General features: G+C 40.2%; 1 protein-coding gene across 2 annotated transcripts in view; it reads right to left on the bottom strand.

Annotated features, from left to right (window-relative positions):
• Positions 1–15,605, bottom strand: part of ATAD1 (ATPase family AAA domain containing 1) — a 30,015-nt gene extending 14,410 nt beyond the window's left edge. The window contains exons 1-5 of one of the 2 annotated variants that reach the window (XM_042458950.1): positions 15,405–15,605; positions 8,967–8,973; positions 8,657–8,834; positions 2,543–2,641; positions 140–260 (exon numbers count right to left, since the gene is read on the bottom strand). In XM_042458950.1, the coding sequence (XP_042314884.1) occupies positions 140–260; positions 2,543–2,641; positions 8,657–8,818 (382 nt within the window). In that variant the 5' untranslated portion in view covers positions 8,819–8,834; positions 8,967–8,973; positions 15,405–15,605. The remainder of the gene's footprint in view (positions 1–139; positions 261–2,542; positions 2,642–8,656; positions 8,835–8,966; positions 8,974–15,404) is intronic. The other variant, XM_042458949.1, reaches the window with a different exon arrangement.
• Positions 15,606–22,017: the final 6,412 nt, after the last annotated feature.

A 22,017-nucleotide genomic window follows, 5' to 3' on the forward strand; every position in this document is an offset into this window, starting at 1 on the left:
CATTGCATCCTGCAAGAAAAGTGGTGGGTTAAATAGCAGATCCCTACACAGGGATAGGCAGGATTTTTGCAGGCTATGTTCTTTTTCTTTTGAGCCAAACTATTAGCAAAATCACTGATGAGGACCTCTCCATACTTACCCTTAGGTGGCTGTAAGAGCCTGGAATTTTGAAACAGATGCTTTTTTCTGATTGGCAAGATGACTGTGTCCTTCAGATCTGTAATAACATCATCTAAACCTGCAATATCACTCCAAGTTACCTAAGGGATGAATAAAATATTAATAAAGTTACCATGAGAGTCAGAGTGGTGTAATTAATTATTATTGTTCTAGGACAAGAAACACCCAGACTTAAATATCTTGGCCATCAGATGTTCTTGAGTCAGTCACTCTCTCTCAGACTTTTGAGCTTCTTTGAGAAATTTTAGAATATAAAAAACAAATCAAAACAAATAAATGTAATCCTGTTACCAAGCAGTCACATTCTCAGATCTCCTAAGAAGCTGTCAGTAGTACTTATATTTTGAAGCTTACATCTATCTGTACAGTAATGAATATAGAGATAAAAAACAAAATAATATATGATGAACTAGAAATAAAATAACAAAAAGAGAAACAGGAGCTGTGATTCTGCTGTTGGTACCAATATTTATCATAGCTTACTGTTGCAAAGATATAAGATGGCATACTAAGTAAATGTTATTTGTATTTTTGTTGGTCCTGCAGAACAGCCTCAGTTTGTTCAGTTTCTGTTCTGAAATACACAGATTATTTTCTTATTGGATTGTGGAATAAGAAAGCAACTAAATACTTGTCACTTGTGGGCAGGCAACTGCTGATCCAGAGTTGCCTAATTTACTAAGAAGATTGACAATAAACTACATAACCCTCTCTGATTATTTCTCAGGCTCATTATAAGATTTTCTACTATGTCTGTGCAAAGGGATACAAAAAACAAACACCCCAAACCCTTCCAGGCTCTGTACTGTGTTTGTAAGATAGGGAATGCTCCTAGTTTTTAATTAAGATATGCCTCCATTTTTATGAACTTACGCAACATTATGTATAGCCATGAGAGGCATATAATTCCTAACAGTTTAGAAAATAACCACCAAATGACTGTTCAAAATAACCTGGTGCTTCTAGGTGTTCTATCAACTGTAGTCACATCATCTTACCTCAAAGAGCTCACATGCTCAAATAGACACATTATTTCAAACAGCTGCACATGTGAAACACTGTATGTACGAATGGTTTATACAGGTTTATCTGAAAAAGTGCATGGTAAGAGCTGCAGAGGCAGTCACCACTTAGTAGTTTCTCATATTTTATTATGTTAATATTGTTTTAACTTTGCATTTGTTTATTTAAACATATTTCCTTTCATATATAGTATCCAAGAAAGTATGTGCATATAAAAACTACTTACCGTATATACTCATCTATAAGTCAAAAAATTTATGCCAAAAAAACTGACCCAGAATCCTGGGTCGACTTATATATGGGTCAATACAGTAATTTTTGCAAGGAGAGAGTGCATGCCATTTACAACCTTTGTTACATGCCCCTAAGTTGTACCTCGAGTTATCCACAGGTCGTATCAAAATCCAAAATTTTGGCCCCCAAACCTGCCCCTCGACTTGTACATGCTGTCAATTTGTACATGAGTATATAGATAATAATGAAAGCTAAAACAGAAAAAGCACATTCTTTTATGAACTTCCTAACCAAATCTGGATGTTCCTGATGCCTGTACTGATTCATGACATACTAGCTTGTTTCCCTGAGATTCATAAGGGGTTTTCTGTTTCAAAAAAGAAAACCAAACGACCACACACATCCACATGCAGATTTTTTGTACAGAAACCTCTCTTGGGGCAAGATTCATAGTATTCTGAAAATTAGTTTAAGACTACATTAAGCAAGCTTGATTTGTAAAGGAACAAGAAAAGTTTTCTCTCAGTTTTGGAGACTTTGGGTCTCAACAGACTGCCCCCTTGGAGTGGCCTACAGTCGTCCCTTTTCTCGCTGGATCTGGGCCACGGCAACTGCATGCCACAGCTCCAATTTGGCCTTTCCACAGTGCAAAAAGAAGCCGCAAAAAGCGGGTCCTTTTTTTGCACCATGGAAAAGGTGCCCTAGCCACCACAGCGATGGCTGTTCTTCACTTCTTCAGTGCATCTGGTCAGGCGGGCGGCATGGGGATAGAGTCAGGGCAGCCTGTATATGGTCACCACACTGCCACGCCTGCTCCTAATGCCAGTCTGTAAAGGCCCTTTATAACTAAGATAGTGCTTAATGGTTTTTTGAAAAGTGCTTACTAAGTAGCCAGAAGTGATATATTTCCATTCTACTATCCTATTAAGAGAATTACTATAAGGGGTAATTCTGGGTTTCCCAAATTAGGAAGATTCAATTTGTTAAAGTGCAATTACTGCATTAACAGTAGCAACTGCATGTTCCGGTCTAAGTATTACATTTTACTGTCTTTCCTATTTTTATAAGTGAATAAAAAGAAGGGGTGAGTAAGGGAGACACTTACATGCATGCTCAAAGGATCTACAAGATGTGCAGCAATACTCATTTCGTACTCTGTGAGCTTTACATTTTTCACACCTATTTGCTTCATTAACTTCTCTGCCTATAAGGAAGAAAAACAGCATTCAGTAATACTCCAACATTTGTTCTTTCAGTTAATATTCAATATGGAAGTGTTACTTTTGGCATAGGATGTTGAATGAATGGTGAATAAGGACATTTGTAAACAGAACCTTCAAATTTTACACAACTGAACACAGAACTCACTCAAGTCGTTCATTCTGTGAAAACTAAAATAGCTAATTGTTTGATAATAAATCAGTATTTTATGTGAAGCTAGTTCAAGTGATTGCTTCACGGTAAATCAAAAGCCAGCCCAATGTTAATCTTTTGTTAAATATTTGTTCAAGATCTTTTGTATTTTATCAAAACAGATTAGAGAAAACAGCTACAGTATTCTGTTGGTTGCTTCCTCTTTTTCACAAACCATGTCCCAAAGAGACCATGTGACAAAAACATAGAATCACACAGAAATTAAGACAGAAACATTATACTACTAAAGAAAATGTCTATTTTTCCAAGTTACTAAAATATAATAAAAAATGTTGGACAGATATAACATTAACACCTCCCTTCAGGAGGCTGATGAGACAATTTAAGACTCTACATGCTCTCTATCCAGTCTTTCCCTTCCTTTTGCTCTTTTCAGTGGTCTCTCTCATTGGCATTAGCTCTATATAGCAGAAATGTTTGGAGCTGGTGATTCTGAGATTAGTTTTGGGAAGGAAGGATTAATCTGGGATTCCAAAAACCAGTTTTATGAGTGTCATTGAGCGGCTGTCAATCAAACTGAATACCAATGTAAGAAATAAATATATAAAGAGAATTGTCATGGAACATCAGAACCAGAGGTTCAGCCTGTGGAAATTTATCACAGCCATGGCAGTGATAGTAGGGGCTGGAGAGAAGAGAAGGACAGACATGAGTTAAACTCACAGAGTGAGAGCTGGTGCAATGATTGAAGTATCTGAGAGAAGAGTGTAGGTTTGAATTCAGAGAGAACTGGAAATTGAAAGGAGTGAGCCAGTATTGATGCTTGGTGTTGTAAAAAGCATTTTAATAAAACAACTTCCATTTTTAAGCAAAACTATTTCCTTATTTGTGCCTAAGGGCTGAAACACAGCCCAAAAAATGCCAGACTGGGGCCGCTGCGAAGACACACACCACAGCAACCCCACACTATGCCCCTAACCCAGCGTTTTCCTGGCACAAAAAGAAGCCACAGAAAGCCGCTCCTTTTTGAGCTGGGAAAAAGGTACCTTTGCTGCCGCTGCGTCATTTTTTCAGAGCTCCAGTGGTGTGTGGTGTTTAAACACCATGTCACTGGAGCACTGAAAAACTGCCACAATGTGGGCAGTGGAGTGGCTTCGCGGACTTCTTGGGCATGCATCGTGCATACACCACGCCCCCAAGCCTCCAGGAAGACACCGCATTTCACCGGTCCGTTTTCCCCTTAAGTTTTTTGCTCAGGGGCTGTCAGAATTGAAGCCATGCACCATCATGAATCTTTAAAAAAATGCATATGCTTGTCCAAGTGTAAAGCTACTGCAGGCTAGTAAAATCCAACGAAGGGGTTAGTAAAGGGAGTGTGATTAAATGGCAATTAAGGAACTTGGAATGGGCACACAGTCATAAGTACCTATGAGATAATATCTGCATCTAATACTAGATACACCTAAATACCGTAAAGGCACCAGATCCCATCTGATCTTGAAAGCTAAACAACTCCATTTAGTATGCTGATGGGACACCATCAATGAATACAAGGTGCTATAGGCTGTATTTCAAAGGAAGGATCTGGCAAAACCACCTGTGAGTATTCCTTGCCTAAGAAAACCCTGTACCCTAAGAAAACTGTAAAGCTGCCTTTGCATTTTCTTCCTTGACTTTCTTCAGTGAACAAAGTCTTTGCTACTTTTTGCTCATAGTATGGTGTCATCTGTATATCTTAAATTGTTCCTTCCTCCAATTTTCATGCCTTCTTGCTCTGAGGCTAATCCTGCTTTACAGATGATATATTCAGCATACAAGTTAAATAGGGTAAAAAATGCAGCCTTGCCTGACCCCCTTGTCAACTGGAAATCACTCTGTCTCTTCTGTCCTAACAGTAGCCTCTTACTCTGAGTACTGTTTATGCATCAGGACAATCAAACCTTGTGGCACACCCATTTCTTTGCGAGCGATCCATAGTTTTTCATGATCTACACCATCAAAGTATTTGTTATAATCTATAAAGCACAGGCTGATTTTGTTCTGAAATTCTTTGGCATGTTCCATTATCCAATGTGTTTTCAATATGATCCCTCGTGCCTCATCTTTTCCTATGGACATCTGGAATTTCTAACTCCATACACTCGTCCCCCGGGTTACGAAATTAATTCGTTCCGCCGCCATTTTCGTAACCCGGAAGTCTTTCGTTAGCCGAATTGCCATAGGCGCTAATGGGGGAAAAGCCGCGGCAGAGCCGCGGCTCCATTTAAAATAGCGCCGGCGTTTTTTCGCAACCCGGATAAACCTTCGTAACCCGGAAATAATTAATTAAAGTTTTTTTCTTCGTAACCCGAAAATTTCGTAACGCGGCGCGTTCGTATCCCGGGGTAAGAGTGTATATGGTAAAAGTCTTTGTTGTGGAATTCTGAGCATCACTTTGCCCACAACACTTCACCTCATCTGTTTCTTCTTAGATTTTAATTTCCTGAGTAAAACACTGTGTGATTCAAATTATCTGACCCAGAAATGACCCATTTCTGTCTGCATTAGCTTGTTCATCCCAAGTATGGCAATATTTACACCACAGACCAAACAACTTGCATTCCGGAGGATTGGGTCTTGCCATTATTGTGCCAATATATAAAAAAGGTGATAAATGTGACCCTGGAACTTATAGGCCCATCAGCCTTCTTAATATCATAAGTAAAATGTATGCATTACATCTACTGGACAAGCTTCAAGACTGGCTTGAAGAAGAGGACAGGCTGGTTTCAGGAACAGTCGATCTGCAGTTGACCATGCCTTAGTTCTTAAACATCTCACCGAAAAATACGTCACTTCAGCTAAAGGTGTACTTTTTACGGCCTTTGTTAACCTGAAATCTGCATTTGATCTTATCCCAAAAGACAAACTCTGGGAAAAGTTTGAAGCCACCAATATTGATAAATGGTTACTAACCTTCATTTGTAAACTGCATGAGAACTCTTGTATAGCTATTCGATGCAATAATCACGTAATACGACAAGACCTATCCCCTCATTCAATGGTGTAAGACAAGGTTGTGTTTTAGCGCCCACTCTTTTTAATTTCTATATTAACTCTATGATTACGACCCTATCAGAGATACTATCACATTTTTCAACGCTGTCAAACAGACATCTGTCAATACTCGCCTATGCAGACGATGTAGTACTCATGTCACTTACGAGAATAGGACTGAACAGACTTTTGAGAGCCCTGGCAAACCACTGTACAAACGACGGATTAAAAATTAACTATAATAAAACCAAAGTTATGGTTTTTTCTAAAAGTTGTTTACAGTACAAGTGGACTCTAGACAATAACCATATAGAGCAGATGTCTTTCTATAAATACCTAAGTATTACATTCCATGATAAGGGAACTACCAAACTACAGTGGTACCTCGGGATACGAAATACCCAGGTTACGAAATTTCCGGGATACGAAAAAATCCCATAGGAAATAATTGTTCCGGGTTATGAATGTTTTTCGGGTTACGAAAAAAATTTTGGTGCTTTTTTCGGCTTTTTCGCACGGAATCGCGGCTTTTCCCCATTAGCGCCTATGGCATTTCGGCTTACGAAGGCTTTTCGGGTTACGAAAGCGGCCGCGGAACAAATTAATTTCGTAACCCGAGGGAGCAGTGTACACCAAAGAAGCATTAAGGCTTTATGTTCTTTCTTTTATAATAAGGGAGGTCAGTACATCCCAGCAGCTCTCCAGGTTTTTGTTGCCAAGATTTTAGCACAACTACTATATGGTCCTGAGGTTTGTACTTTCAGTAGTTTTGCTCCTTTTGAGATTGTTCAAACAAAATTTTTAAGAATGATTCTAGGCATTCCAAATTGTGTCCCCAATGCTACCCTTGGTTTAGAAGCTGGTTTATTATCTATTGAGACACGCATATGGATCTGTAAATTCAACCAATGGCTAAAAATGCTTTTTGTCCCAGTTGGCCTAGCCCTGTTAATTCTAACAGATCCTTTTATTTCTTCTTGGAAGAAATCCCTGACTCTGAAACTTTCTCTCTTTGACATGAATATCCTTGCTAGGCTATGACAAGGCGAAATCTGTCATCTCCCAGCGAATTAGGGACATCAATTACCAAATTCATAAAAGTCATTCAGCCCTGTATTCTATTGGGGAATCTGGAAGGACTGGTAAGCATGCTAGAGATTTTGTGTATTTGAATATCCCAAAGTTCAGGAGGGCCTTCATGTTAGCAAGATTCAACACCCTTCCTTCTTCCATTCTGGAGGGCAGATTCAAAAAGATTCCCTACCATAGTCGATATTGCACTTGTGGTTCAGAGGAAATTGAAACAATCAGTCATGTTCTCTTTAGTTGCTCCTTATATACAGAATTACATGCTACTCATATAACCCCAATTATTCATCACCTACCTGTTGACTACTTTCTTGCAGACTGCATTGAATATATAACTTTTATAGCTGCTAATTTTTTTTGCAGCTGCTATCACCTGTCGTAATATTTTAAAAAAACAGATGCAGTAATCTTTATTGACATTTTATGGCCAAATTGCTGTAAATAACCCATAAGATTTTTGTCTTATCATTTAAATTCATACCATATAACTTTGTATAATCAGACTGATTATGTTAATAAGAATTTGTATAATTTTTTATATTGTTAAAAATTTTCTAACATAACGGGTTATCAAAATTGCATGTTCCTGAAACAATCTCCCAAGAGACAGACATGTTGACAGCGGCTACTTAAATGTCTATGCTAAATTTATATTTTAGAATATTAGCGGCTTTTCTTACAGTAAATATATATAGCCTATATCCTGAGGTCAAATGTTGTAACCACATTTTACTTATGTTGTGTACACATGAGCATATTTTCTTTGAATTTCCTGAATACCTTTTACTGTTTTGTGATGCCTGTGTGCCGTAATAAATGTTGATGGTTGATGGCAATATTTATATGTTCCATTTCTTGTTTTACTATGTCTAGCTTCCCGATTCATGGTTGTCACACTCCATGTTCCTATAATGTGCCATGCAACTTCAGATTTTCTTTTCACCTCTGAGCATGTCAACAGCTGAATATCTTCAGTGTGAGTCCTGTTGCATCATTAGCCACAACGCTACTCACAGATGTCCTTTGTTGTGTTGTGCCATCTGAGATGGGAGTGTCATTTCTGCCATGATCTCGTTTCATTTTGGACTGTCTCACTATAGGGTTTTTGTGGTAAAAGACTTTCAAGGGGGGTTTAATATGCCTACTTCCGAGCAGTACTAACAAAGGTTAGATATGATGCTACTGCTGTTGTCTCTGAGAGATCCTCTACCAGTATCACCCTCTACTACTGCTGCTGCTCAATAGGTGTTTAACACATTTAGCCTAACTCCTCAGCAAAAGCTTGTGTGATTTGTGAGACTTTAGCAGCAACACTGCAATGGTCAGCATACCCTATTGCCTCACAGGAGCATGCAGTCACACCACCACAGAAAGGCAGTGCCATGGCAGGAAAACCATAACAAAGCATTAATTTACAATTCATTAGACTTATCAAACATCTTCTTTAGAGGTTTCATGCTGCTGAACATGTTCTTAGCAGAGTGTATCTTTGGGTAAAATGATTCATTTCAGTTTTATATGGCCCAGACACCTAGAAATATATGACAGTGACCATGACAGTAATGATAACAGTGATAACAAACTTATTTACAATAAATATCTGTGCAGCTTGCTTTTCAGTTCTGGAGTTCGTAGCTGACAAGGTTTTAATTGGCTTTTCTGTTCCTAAATAACACTATGAATAGGTTAGACATTCATGATGAAACATTTTATTACCTACCTGTTTTTGAGCTTCTACCTTTTGCTTTCTTGTTGGATCAATTGCATCAACCATCCATTTAATGGTAAAATAGGTCACAGCACCAAATATTGTTAACCGGAAAACTAAACCAACAACTTCATTCCGACTTAGGGGACGTGAAAAGGCTTCAGCATGTACCATTTTGCTTGTTTCACCTACATCAAAACATAATAGGAGAAAGGTTACAATGTGTGTTCATAGAAAAGCATGGAAGAAGTTTCCATAATCAACTCTTAATTATATCTTACTAGCTTGTTACTAATGGATAGACAAAAATGAGTTGCCTTTTTCTTCTCCTGTGTCTAGAAATAAGAGAAAGCATTTCAGAAATATTTTAACTGGTAAATCACATAATGTGTTCAGTATATTTGTTTTTACTCCTGCTTGCTAGCAATCAACAGCAGTAGTCTGAAGCATTTTCCTCACCTTCTGATATACTGACCACATGCCAGAATGTCAGCAAGTCCTGGAACTTTGGGCCTAGTAGGTGACAAGTAAAACTACTGTGTCCTGGCTAGTGGAGAAAACTGCAACCTTGTCAGACACCATCTGGATGAACAGACCTTGCTGTGTGACAATGCAGCTTTCATCTAAAATCTTCCATCTCATTGCTCAGGCCTTCTTAATCATTCAGACATAACATCTTGTAGGAATCAAACAGTCCCAGCCATACAGAATGCTTGGTAATGCAAAAAACAAAAATTTACTACGTCCCTAACAGGAGCGACAGAATGACAAATCTGTGCAACCTAGATGCAGATAAGCCCAGTCCCTTAACAAAGAAAGAAAAGGGGCACTGGCAGAATGAAGATCAAGAGAAACAAGGTAGCTTGTCTGGAAAAACCCTTATAGTGAGGACTGCTCTCATTCTTCTCACAATTCCCATACTGGCTATACCCTTGCATATGTCTTCAGCTAAAAGTCACCAGTGCATTCATGCCCTTGGCAGAGTCTACTGGAATAGGAAAGAGTGACAGGTTAGAGGCACCAAGTTATCAACTTGGTATATAAATCAAATGGATTGCTTGCCCTATGAATGTATAAAATCTTGTACTTTTTACAAATATTTACTTTTTAGAATAATTTATTTATTGCCAGTGTGCCTCATACCCTGCTCTTGGGTCTTCCCACCTGCCAAATGACCAAGACAATAAGAAGGGTAACTGTGCATTCTGAAGTAGTGTAAAACACTTACATTAGAGCCTAGGTCGTGCCAAAACTTAATTCTTCTCGTTAAGTCAATCTAAGATGTTCTGTTCATTTTTTTAAAAAGCCAAAATATTTTAATCTTCTGCCTAGAAACATGCATTTTCCTCCCTGTTTCAACTGTTGCTTCGTTTACATAAGCAGAACTTCTAATACTAAAAATAGCTGTGTCCATGGAATAATGCTAAAGTCCACACCAAGGATATCAGGAGGACAAAAGGACATGGACAGATCACATCTGTAATCTGTTGGGTTTTTTTATTGTTAACATTACCCATTTCCCTTATTTCTAAACGTTTCTTCATAATATCATGGAAAAAATGATATTGACACATGTTGCTTAAAAACCAAGAGAGAAATAATAAAATGTGTACATTAATTAAAACTGAGGCCACTTTACATATAACTTTGCTTATCATATGTCATTACAGTAGCTTAAAGTGCATTTAATTAAAAGAATCTTACTGAACTCAAAAAGGAGCTAAAAAAAAGGACACTTTCATACAATAAGCTTATCAAATCTGTGCCCAACAGACCATAAGGGGTATACCAGTGTGAACTGGTCACCTGACAGGTAAGAGGATTATCAAGCATCTGACCACTTGGCTTACCACATACAATGATGGGTTTTCTTGGGGGGAAATAATCTAGACAACAGCTTTCAATTCCATCTACATGTCATAGCCTGCCAATGTGTGATCAAGTCGCTATTCTTGTGGCCTCCTTGGGCTTGCAAAAATTGGATTCGCTCAGCAGGCCTCATGAAGTCATTGCTAGCTTCCTTCAACAAGCCTGATAATTTGATTTACCAAGATCACAAAAGGTTCTGCTATACATTCCCTAGCTGCTTTATATGTTTTTGCATTACTACAACTACCACTACTATGTTTATTTATATCCCATCTTTTTGCCAGTTTGGGACTCAAGTCATTATACAATGGTTAAAAGAAACATAATTAAAAATTCAAAGCATAAAAAGCTACTACCAAAAAATTAAATAAACAAGCCATTAAACAACAACAGCAATAAATACAGGTCTAGTACATTTATAAGGCTTGTTCCCTGTAAAAAAACAACAACCAAATTCTCAAAGACCTGCCAGATTAAACAGGCCTGCAGAAAGCTATTAAGATAGTAAGGAGGGTGCCAGCCCAGCCTCTTTGGAAAGGGAGTTCCAGAGCCTGGAAGCAGTGACTGAGAAGGCCCTCTCCTGTGTTCCTTTTGCACACATGCAAAAATGATGGGAGAGAGAAGGGCCTCCCAAAAGCTCTCAAAACATAAGGAGTTTCATATGGGAGAATATAGAGTATATACTCGACTATAAGTCAACCTCATATATAAGTCAAGGGCAAATTTTGGGGCCAAAATTATGAATTTTGATATAACTTGTGAATAAGTCAAGAATAAAACTTAAGGGCATGCAACAACGGATGTAAAAGATGAAGTTTACTGTCTTCATATAGAAATGCCTTATTCAGATCCTTTTAAGTCCAATTCCTCTTGGCACTCTTTTGAGGGGAAGCACCAAAGAGGTGCCACCACTGCCATTTTCCCATCCAAGCATTCAAAAAGGCCAGAAGCAGCAGCATGGTGGAAAGCGTTTAGGGGGTTGGTGCTGCTTTTGGGTGCTTCCAGGATGAAGTAAACTCATACCTTTTGTCACTCTACTCAGAGAATCAGAAGAGTTAAAATACACTGACCCACAGATAAGTCGACCCAACTTTTTGGGGTCAATTTTTGAAAAAAATTTCTAGACTTACACTTGAGTATATACAGTATATATGGCTGTATCTATGACTAGTAACTTGCTCGCACAGAATTAATATTTAAAAGCTTTATTATACCACTGTGATATAGCTTTCTTTATTGTGGCACCAGTCTAGGCATATGTGCAACCTAAGCTTGGTTAGTTAGTTGGACAATACAGAGGAGTCCTGAAGAATATAACTAGAAAGAATGGATGGATAGTAGAGTGGAAAGGACAGAAAAGCTGGGTAAGTGTAGTATAGTGGATCCTGTGGTAAATATCAAAGTTTTGCAGATACATAAAAATGAGACACAATGAGGCTGCAGGGAGACTGAAGATCTGTGAAATGACAGGAATACAATCATAGGGCTTGGTGCAAATCCACGCCTCCCAGCATTTCACAGATCCTCACATCTTCCTCCAGCCACTTCTCTCTCCAACTTCACAAATACAGGGCAGGTATGTCGCTCAAAAAGTTTTGGATTTTGGAGTATTTCATAATTCTGGATAAGGAATACTCAACCTGTATAAAAGCACACAAATGCAGTATAGTACATGATATGATTCCCAATACTGTATTGTAGACACAAAACTGTAGATTGGTTTCCCTTGAGTGATTTACACTGTTCATTATCTTCATCCTTGTCTCACTTTCACTTTCTGTATTAGACCTACAATCTTCTTGCTTCTTGCCAAACGGCCCTGAAAGAATCCAGACCTTCATCTCTATCTCCCAGCTAAAGCTCTCATCTTGACTAGCTACCATTTTCTTCTCTCTGGTCTTCCTTTGTTACCCCTACAAGGTAATTTACACTGTTTATTTCTCAAGCAATTCAAAACCTCAACTGTCTATATTGTTTCTCATCCCTTTCTGCATTCAACAGACTCCTTAAAAGTGTTCTCCAAAGCTTTCATCCAAACTTATCCTTCTCTTGTTATTTCCTTATGTAACCTTGTTCATACTCTCCACTTCGCGTAAAATCATAGGGCATAAGTTATCGTTCTACAGCATGATAATTTCCCTTTCCACAATGTTTTATCTGGGTCCTAGGAGCTACTATGTGGCTATATGACTATTCATTTCTCCTTTATTATCATCTGCCAGCAGCCATTCCATGAAATGGCAGGAGAAATGAGAAGTGGGGCCTTTGTGGGTCTACTGAAAAAGCAGCTGTATTTCAATCCTCTTTTCCAAGAACTGTTTATCTCCTATAGATTATAAGAGATACTATTTAACTTCAGGAATACCTGAATTTGCTTATTTTCTTGTTTCTCTGCAATCTCTCCTCTATTTTGTGGTGTGTATGTCTGGCATTCTATGCCTGCAAGATTAAGAGGTGTTTTTTAACCATCCTTATGTAATGTACTCTGGGAGCTTTTTGATTAAACAGCACTGTTACAATATATTTTTAAAAATAACTCTCTGGACAAGATATGCTAAGTGAGACACACTGCCCACATCCTCCAAATAAAACAGTTAGTGCATATTTCATACCCAATAATAGTGTACATTATTCATTACAATGTAGACAATGTATGGTATTATTGGATATGAAATGTACACTGCATGTTTGAGCCAGTATGGTGTAGTGATCTGAACATTGGACTATGACTAGAGATAAACAAATCTGGCCAAGAAAACCCCATGATACGTTTGTCTCAGGGTTGCCACAAGTCGAAGATGACTTGAAGGCACCTAACAAAAACAAATGTTCAAGTGCTTGAGAGCCAGTAGGGCACAGTTGTTTGAGCACTGGATTAGGACTCTGGAGCCCAGGATTCAAATCCCTGCTCAGTCGTGGAAACCCACTGTCGCATACTCTCAGCCACAGAAAAACCTGTGATAGGTTCACCTTAGGATTGTCCTAAACTGGAAACAAGTTGAAGGCACACAACAACCTTCACAACATGTTCAAATGCTTACTAGATAACCTAACTTCTGTAAGACTTCTGTAAGTGTTGTAAGACTGCATAGCTGATGACAACTAGTGATAATAGAGAAGGATGTGGGAAGATATGGCATTTTAATTCAATGTCTAACAGATAAGATTTGAGGTTTAAGCACTACTCCAGAGTCCAAAATTCAAATCTCTGCTCAGCCATGGAAACACACTAGGTGACCTTGGGTGAGAGTCACACACTCTCAGCCTCAGAAAAACCCACGATAGGGGTTGCCCTGAGTCAGAAACAATTTGAAGGCACACAACAACAACAATATGTTCTAGTGCTTCCTGGATAAACCTAGTGTGGTAAGACCTAGTGGTTACCAAACTTTGGTCCTTTACTTCCAGAAGTCCCAGCCAGCTTGATCAATAGTCAGGAATTTTGGGAGCTGAAGTCCAAAATGCCTGGAAGGTCAGAGTTTGGAACCACTGCAAGACAACTAGTGCTAATTTTAAAAATGTAATTAATAATACTTTTACTGGCTGGTGATAGGGAGGGGCAGTGGTCCTCAAACTGTGTCCTTTAAGGGATTTTGGACTTCAGCTCCCAGAATCCTAGACTATTGGACAACATGGCTGATCCTCCTGGGAGTTGAAGTCCAAAAATCTCTTAAAGGGCATGGTTGGGGACCACTGAAGATATGGCATTTTAATTCAATGTGTAATAGATACAATTTGAGGCTTGAGTGTTGGACTATGACTCTGGAGTCCAGGATTCAAAGCCCTGGTCAGCCATGGAAACCCACTGGGTGACCTTGGGCAAGTCACACCATCTCAGCCTCAAAGAACAGCAATATCAAACCCCCTCTGAAGAAATTTGCCAAGGAAACCCTTGTGATATGTTCGCCTCAGCACAGCCACAAGTTGGAAAAACCTTGAAGCAACTCTCTCTATATTTATCTGAGAGCCAGTGTGGTGCAGTGGCTTGAGCTTTGGACTATAACATGGAGTCCAGGTTTAAATCCCTGCTCAGCCTTGGAAACCCACTGGTTGACACACTCTCAGATGCAGAAAAGCCATTGACAGTTCACCTTGGAGTCAGCTTACGTCAGAAACAACCTCAAAGCACACAACAACTGCCACAACATGCTCAAGTGCTTCCTGGAAAACCTACCTTACAGGAGTGTTGTGAGACTGCGTAACTGAAGACAACTAATGCTCTTTTTCTTTTTAAAGCTATTAATAGTACTTTGTAATGTGTTGTATCCTGCCTTGACCCCTGAGAAGAGGCAGGAAAGAAATCAAATTTATTATTATTATTATTATTATTATTATTATTAAGTGGAGTAGTACCACATTACTGCACACACTGCCCTCTTATAGTGCTGCTATTCCACTCTGACTGCTCCTGTTGCATTCTGGGATTTGTAGTCCAGTGAAGCCTAAGAGCTCTCTGGCTGAGAATTCTTGATGCCCCCTCCTTAAACTACAAACCCAGAATGCAACAGGAGGCAGACAGAGCAGTCAAAGTGAAATAGCAGCACTGTAAGAGTGCAATGCAGCAATATGGTCAGTGTCTGAGATGTTTATATGATTAAACATCACCACTGTCTAAGGAGGTTACCACACTCTGATACAGCGCTGCTATTTCAGTTTGAGTGTTCTGGCTGCCTCCTCCTGTTGCATTCTGGGATTTGTAGTCCAGTGAGACCTAAGAGGCTGGGGATTCTAAATGCCCTCTCGATAAACTACAAATCCCAGAATGCAACGGGAGGAGGCAGCTAGAGTAGTCAACGTGGAATAACATCATTATTAAAAAGTGTAGTGCAGTAATCTAGTTGTTATTATTATCCTGGCATCAGTGCGGATGCAGCCAAAGAGACTCACTCACCTTCTTCTCCCTGCTCTCTTCACAAAATGGTGGTATTGGAAGAGGCAGAGGAGAGAGCCCTGGTTTCGAGTTCCCCAGCCGGCGGCAAGGCGAAAGCGAAAGGACCTTCCCTCGCTGGCTGTGACCTTTCCAGCCCTGCCTCCTTGGTTCCCCGCTCTTCCTCTTCCTCCTTTGGGCCTGAGAGGCGAGGGAAGGGGGGAACCGGAAACGCACCCGGACGGACCACAAAGGCGACGGACCTCCCTTGGCCTCGCCTGCTGCTGCGCTACCCGGGCAGGTCCGTCGTCGAAATCCCTCCCCTCAGCCCCGTCGCCAAGGTTCCGCTTGGCCCCATCTCCTCCCTGGCAATTCTGTGGGAGAACCATTAATACAGTACTACAACAGCCGTACCCCCACCAAACTGTTGCCCTTTAAGAGATTGTGGACTTCAGCTCCCAGAAGCCTCAGCCATGTTGACCAATATTCTGGGATTCTGGAAAATGAAGTCCAAAATTTCCCATAAAGAGCAGCACAGTTTGGGGACCACTGCAGTAGAACCATATAGTAAGAGACCCAAGGGCCATCCAGTCCAAACCCATCCTTCCCTGCAGGAAGTACGCAGTCAAAGCATCCCCGACAGATAGCCGTTGTTGTGGTGGTGGTGTGGTTAAAAGGAGCCCTGGTGGCGCAGTGGTTAAATGTCAATACAACAGCCACTCACTCACATGGGTTGTGAGTTCAATCCCAGTCAGGGGCTCCAAGGTCCACTCAGCCTTGCATCCTTCTGAGGTGGCTAAAATGAGTACCCAGCTTGTTGGGGCAATTAGCTTATTATTACACATTGTAAACCACTTAGGGAGTGCTTAAGTACACTGCTAAGAGATGCAGAAATATACTTGCTATTGTGATATTGTGTGCATTCAAGGCATTCCCAACTTAGGGCCACTCTGAGGCAAGCCTATCCTGAGGTCCATCCCGCCCTCTGGGGAGAAAGGACGCATACAAACCAAATCAATCAATCAATAACATGTTTTCCTGTGGCTGAGAGAATGTGACTCGATCCCCTGGGAGAAAGGTGGCATACAAATGAAATCAATCAAACAATAAATAAATAACATTTTTCCTGCGGCTGAGAGAGTGTGACTCAGCATGGTCCCCCCCCCCCCCCTTGAGAAAGGCCATATACAAAGCAAATCGATCAGTAACATTTTTCCTGCAGCTGAGAGAGTGTGATTCAGCATGGGTTCCCCCTGGGAGAAAGGCAGCATATTAAATAAATAAATAAATAAATAATATTTTCCTATGGCTGCGAGAGTGTGACTCATCCCCCTGGGAGAAAAGTGGCATACAAAATAAATAAATAAATAAATAAATAAATAACATTTACCTTCATCTGAGAGTGTGACTCGGCATTCCCCCCCCCCCCCCCCCGAGAAAAGTGGCATACAAACAAAATAAACGAACAAATACATTTTCGTATTGCTGAAGAGTTGGCCCCTGGGAGAAAGGCAGCATACAAAATAATACTATTTTTCCTGCAGCTTAGAGAGTGTGACTCAGCATGGTTCCCACCCCCTAAGAAAAGTGGTGTACAATGAAATAAATAAATAAATAATACATTTTTTCCTGCAGCTGAGATAGTGTGGCTCAGCATGGGTTCCTCCCCTGGGAGAACCCTGGTCTCCAGAGTGGCAGTCTGATGCTGAAAAGACTTTGCCATGCTGGCTCTGAAGCACTTGAACATTTGTTGTTAAGTCGTTTCAGACTTATGGCAACCCTGAGACAAAGCTATCATGAGGTTTTCTTGGCCTGATTTGTTCAGATGTGGTTTGCCATTGCCTTCCTCTGAGGCTGAGAGCATGTGACTTGCCCAAGGTCACCCAGTGGGTTTAATAGCAATGCAGGCAATGTTGGTCTGTAATCCCCATCACTCAGCCCTGCCCTAGTAAACACATTCCCATTAATGAATCTGCTGCCCTGAGCCTAGCCGTGAATGGCAGACAGCTGCCACACTACAGAATTAATGAAGTTTGACCTTAATGAATTAATGCTTCGACTGCCACGGCTCCATCCTGTGGGATCCTGGAATTCGTAGTTTGTTGTGGCACCTGGACATGCTGACAGACAACGTTAAACAGCTCATAAAACTACAAACCCCGGGATCCTCTAATATGCAACCATGGCAGTTAAAGAAGTGACAAACTGCTTCATTTCTGCAGTACAGAGGCAGTCTACAGTCTACACATATGAGTTTATCACACTGGGGCTAATTTTGGCATTAAAGAGAGATTAAAGTGCATTTAAAACATCCTGAAATAAAGCAAAAATAGCAAGTAATTGCATGAATGATTATCACACGCAATTGCTCAAATAAAGTGGAAATGCATTGTTGCTGAAATAGACAAGGAATACTCAGAGGTGTTTTTGCCAGTTTCTTCCTCTGAAATAGAGCCTACAGCACCTGCTAGTTGTCGGTGGCCTCCTATCCAAGAACTACTAACCAGAGCTGACCCTGCTTAGCTACCAAGATCAGATGGGATCTAGTGCTTTTGAGGTATTTAGGCCCTTTTGGACCTGGAAATTCCAGAAGAGTTCACAATGTGTGATAATTAGCTCTAAAATTAATCCTATACATGTGTTTCATATACTTAAGGGATGCATAACACAGTAACTGGATATTTACTAGTATGCAAAGGGATATTGAAGCACCTGTAACACCAACTGAAAGAAAGCAGCTGGTAGCATGAGCTTTTGTAGATTTCAGCCTACTTCCTCAGATGCATTGGTCTCAAAGGTGCTACTACAGGATCTCTTTGTGAACTGATGTATTAGACGAACATGGATGTGTCTTTGAAGTCTACCACCATGGGCATGTACTAGTTACATAAGGAAGGCTGTAGCTAATAATGCAGCCTTCAAACTCCGGTTCTCTAGCAGGGCATGCAAGGTGAGCTCATAGAGTAGGGACAGTTAATGTTTCCATCCTTAGAAAATGTCTGGGAAATTGTTTCTTTGTTAGGGTGAAGTGATCTGCTTTGCCTGGGAAAGTTTCAGTACATTGCATTACTGGACAGGAAGAAAGGATATTTAAAGATTGGGGAAAATCAGATTCTTTGGCTCTGTGTTTGTGTGAGAGAGAAAATTCGGCTATACTCCAGCCCAGGAAACTGGTGTGTTGGAGGTGGAATCTAGTTCTTTGCAGGAACTCTGGTGAGGCACTGTTACAAAGCACTGCTTGGATCACCTAAGGAACATGAGCTAACTTTGCCTTTGTCTTGGGTTTTATTGCTACATCTTGCTTAATATTTCCATGTAGTCAATAAACCATTGTTTTGATACTCCTGTGGTTTGTTTTTATTTGGACAGACTCTCAAGCCTTAATTGTCGCAGGAACTGAGTGGATCAGGGCCCTGGAATTGTTACAGCACCTTTAATGATATCTGAAGGCTTTTTTCTTTTCATTTCAAGGGCATTTACAGCCGATTCCAAAAGAACGGCATGTGGAGAGCTAGCAGGGACAACAAGATGCCTGGTTGGGCCTCTCCCTAAATTAAGCAACATATATTATAGTTGCTCTGCACTGTCAAGTACTGGTATCTCAGCCTTCCAGAAGCCAGTGCCCTCAGAGAGTCCAGAAGAGAATTTGTCTCCCAAATAGCAACCCCACAAAACCTGTTTTTTAAGCTGTATGCACGTCTCCTTCCAACACGGCTGAGTAGTGATGTTATATCCAGTAGTTCTCTTTCTGTATTCGTAGCAAACTCCCTCATGTAATGTGCCCAGTTACAGGACATGTCTGGACATGTCATCACTCACTATTAACCCCCTTCACTCTCTGGCAACTCAGAAAAGTCCATATTCAGGGAACTGCACAACTTAAAAAGTAGGTTTTGGAGGGACATGTGGTCATTGCAGTGGCACAACTGAAAAAATGAATTGCAGAGTCACACTCATGACAATATAGCTGCCAAACAGGATGCCAGCCGTTGCATCTATTACAGTTTTTGGGCAGAATGTCTCCTGTCTCTAGGTTGTATTTAACACCCTAAGAGTTATGGTGTACCCAGATTGAATGAAGTTACAAAGATTAGGTATTCTGATTAGACTGTGTGAGCATTTCCCAATATTTCTCACAATTAGGATCGTTACAATACAAAAAGAAAATAAAATGTGCAGGATTTCTTAGGCAGTAGAGTTCCAAAATGTGTGCTTCATACTGAGATGTGAATAATACATAGCAATCACATGCACATGTTAATAATTTTTCTATGGCTATTCATGGATATCTAACTTTGTAGTGTTTGGAGCACATGGATAAAAAACGGTGGTGGGTCTGGGTCCAGTTTTCTGCTCCTGGGGCTCTCCAGGGCCACATGAACTGCCAACCACCCAACCAAGGCATTTAGCACACTGGGGCTAATTTCGGCATTAGAGATTAAAGCGCATTTAAAGCATTCCGCAAATAAAGCAAAAACGGCGAGTAATTGCGCAAATGATTATCACATACAATTGTGCAAATAAAGTGATAGTGGAAATGCACTGTTGCTGAAATCCCGAAAGTAAAAAGATATGTGTTAACGCTTCTTTGTGACCACTTTAATGGTGGGTTTTGCATGATGTGTGAAATCGTTTCGCTTAATTACGCAATTTTAATGGGATATCCATGGGATAAACTCCCAATCTTCTTTGTGTCATAAACTCCATAGGGAAAGATCGTGAAAAACCAACAGAATAACATACTGTAGAGGAAAATATTTGCATTGTTCCATAGCATGGTCTGAATCTCACTGTCAAAAACTACCTCCAAAATGTGCTGGAAAATGGTATCCTTATAATCTTAATGTTGGGAATTTGAGCTGCTGTTAGCAAACTGCATAAGATGGAATATATACATTTATAAATAAGTGCCATAGTGACCGGGTTTCTACAATAAAAAATTGTAGTTCTTCTTGACCATAAATGACATTTGTTAGGTCCAATTAGTGTAGAGTAAGTCTGTTGTTTCAGTGGATCTACTCTCTCTGAGACTAAAATCCTATTTCAACTTAAAAAAAGGAGTATTCAAGTATTTGTTGCCTTACCTAAACAATCCATGCTTTTGTAAGAGGCGCCATCACTTACTGGTAGCTGGTGATACTAGAAAAGCTAGCTAATTGATTCTTTCTTCTGCTTTTTTCTTCATTTTTCAGCTCTCACCCCATTCTGCTTCTTTATTTGCAAATTTAAATTATGTATGAAGTCACAGTCTTCCTACCAAATCAACTCTGTTACATTACCTAATGCTACAACCTTTACAAAAAAAAAATCAGCATGGCCACATAATGGGTGTGTCATCTCTACACACATAATACAATGGTTTTGTGACTGGCACACACACAATAATGCAGTAGGCATGGGAGCAGCACACAGGCAGAAACATTGCAAGTGGTTAGCATTCATAATATCTTAAAGCTTGATTACCCAAATAGCCATCTGATTTTAGTATCTGCAGTTTACCAATCAAAAAGAATGATGTAATTTTAATATCTTTATGCCTCTCTTCAATATAAAATATTCCCAAGGTGGCTCACCAGTATAAAAATAAAATACAAGATAAAATCACCTACAGGACGAACAAAAACTGAACAGTAATTAAAAGCAGCATAAAATGTGTGTGGGGAGAGGGGAAATGACCATTCATTGTCATTATCTAGAGAGAACCCACTGGCAGTTTTGGGTATATGTAATTTGAAATGACTTTAGACAGCTGAAAAACATTTTAGGGGAGAGGTATCCATAATCATCATGTTAACCGTATGGGAGGGCAGAGCTCATACCTTCTTTTACCTTTCTACCTGAGTCACCTGTTATTTTCCATAAAATACAAAGGTATATAAGCCCTTTTTAAAAGTAGGTTTCAGTACTGAACCCTCTTTTCTGGGAGAAAGCATTACGGAATTCAATGGGACTTGCTTCTAGATAAGAATGTTGTTGTTGTTGTGTGCCTTCAAGTAATTTCTGACTTAAGACAAACCTATCACGGGGTTTTCTTGGCAAGATTTGTTTAGAGGATGGTTGCCTTTGGCTCCCTCTGAGGCTAAAAGTATGTCACTTGCCTAAGGTCACCCAGTAGGCTTCCATGGCTAAGTGGGGATTTGAATCCTGGTCTCCAGAGTCGTAGTCCAACACCATGCTGGCTCATTAAATATAGCCAGGTTTTTACTTTTCTAAGGAAGTCTGGACAAGACAGTGTAAAACAGATGTGGCCAAAGAATACGCCTCCAGATGCTGTTGGACTACATCTCTCATCAGCTCTAGCAAGCATAGCTAATGCTGAAGAATGCTTGGAGTTGCAGCCCAGCAACATCTGGAGGGCTGAAGTTTTAGCCAGTCTTTTGTAAAGGCCTGTTGGAGACTCTGGGGCTGTACAGACCAGCACTTTGTGCCAGCCTGTACACACACTAGGGCCGAGCGTCCACACGCTTGAAGCCCTTGTTGCGACGCCTGGGCACCATCTTGGCTTGCACCCTTCTACATGGCATGCACCATGATTGTGCACAGCACCTAAATGGCGCTCTGCACAAGTGACGTCATCATGGCAAGTGAGCGTGCCAATGCTGTCCCTTCTGGGATGCAAAAAGAACCTGCCCAGAAA

Source organism: Sceloporus undulatus, chromosome 3 (assembly GCF_019175285.1).
Source record: "Sceloporus undulatus isolate JIND9_A2432 ecotype Alabama chromosome 3, SceUnd_v1.1, whole genome shotgun sequence".
Classification (NCBI taxonomy): domain Eukaryota; kingdom Metazoa; phylum Chordata; class Lepidosauria; order Squamata; family Phrynosomatidae; genus Sceloporus; species Sceloporus undulatus.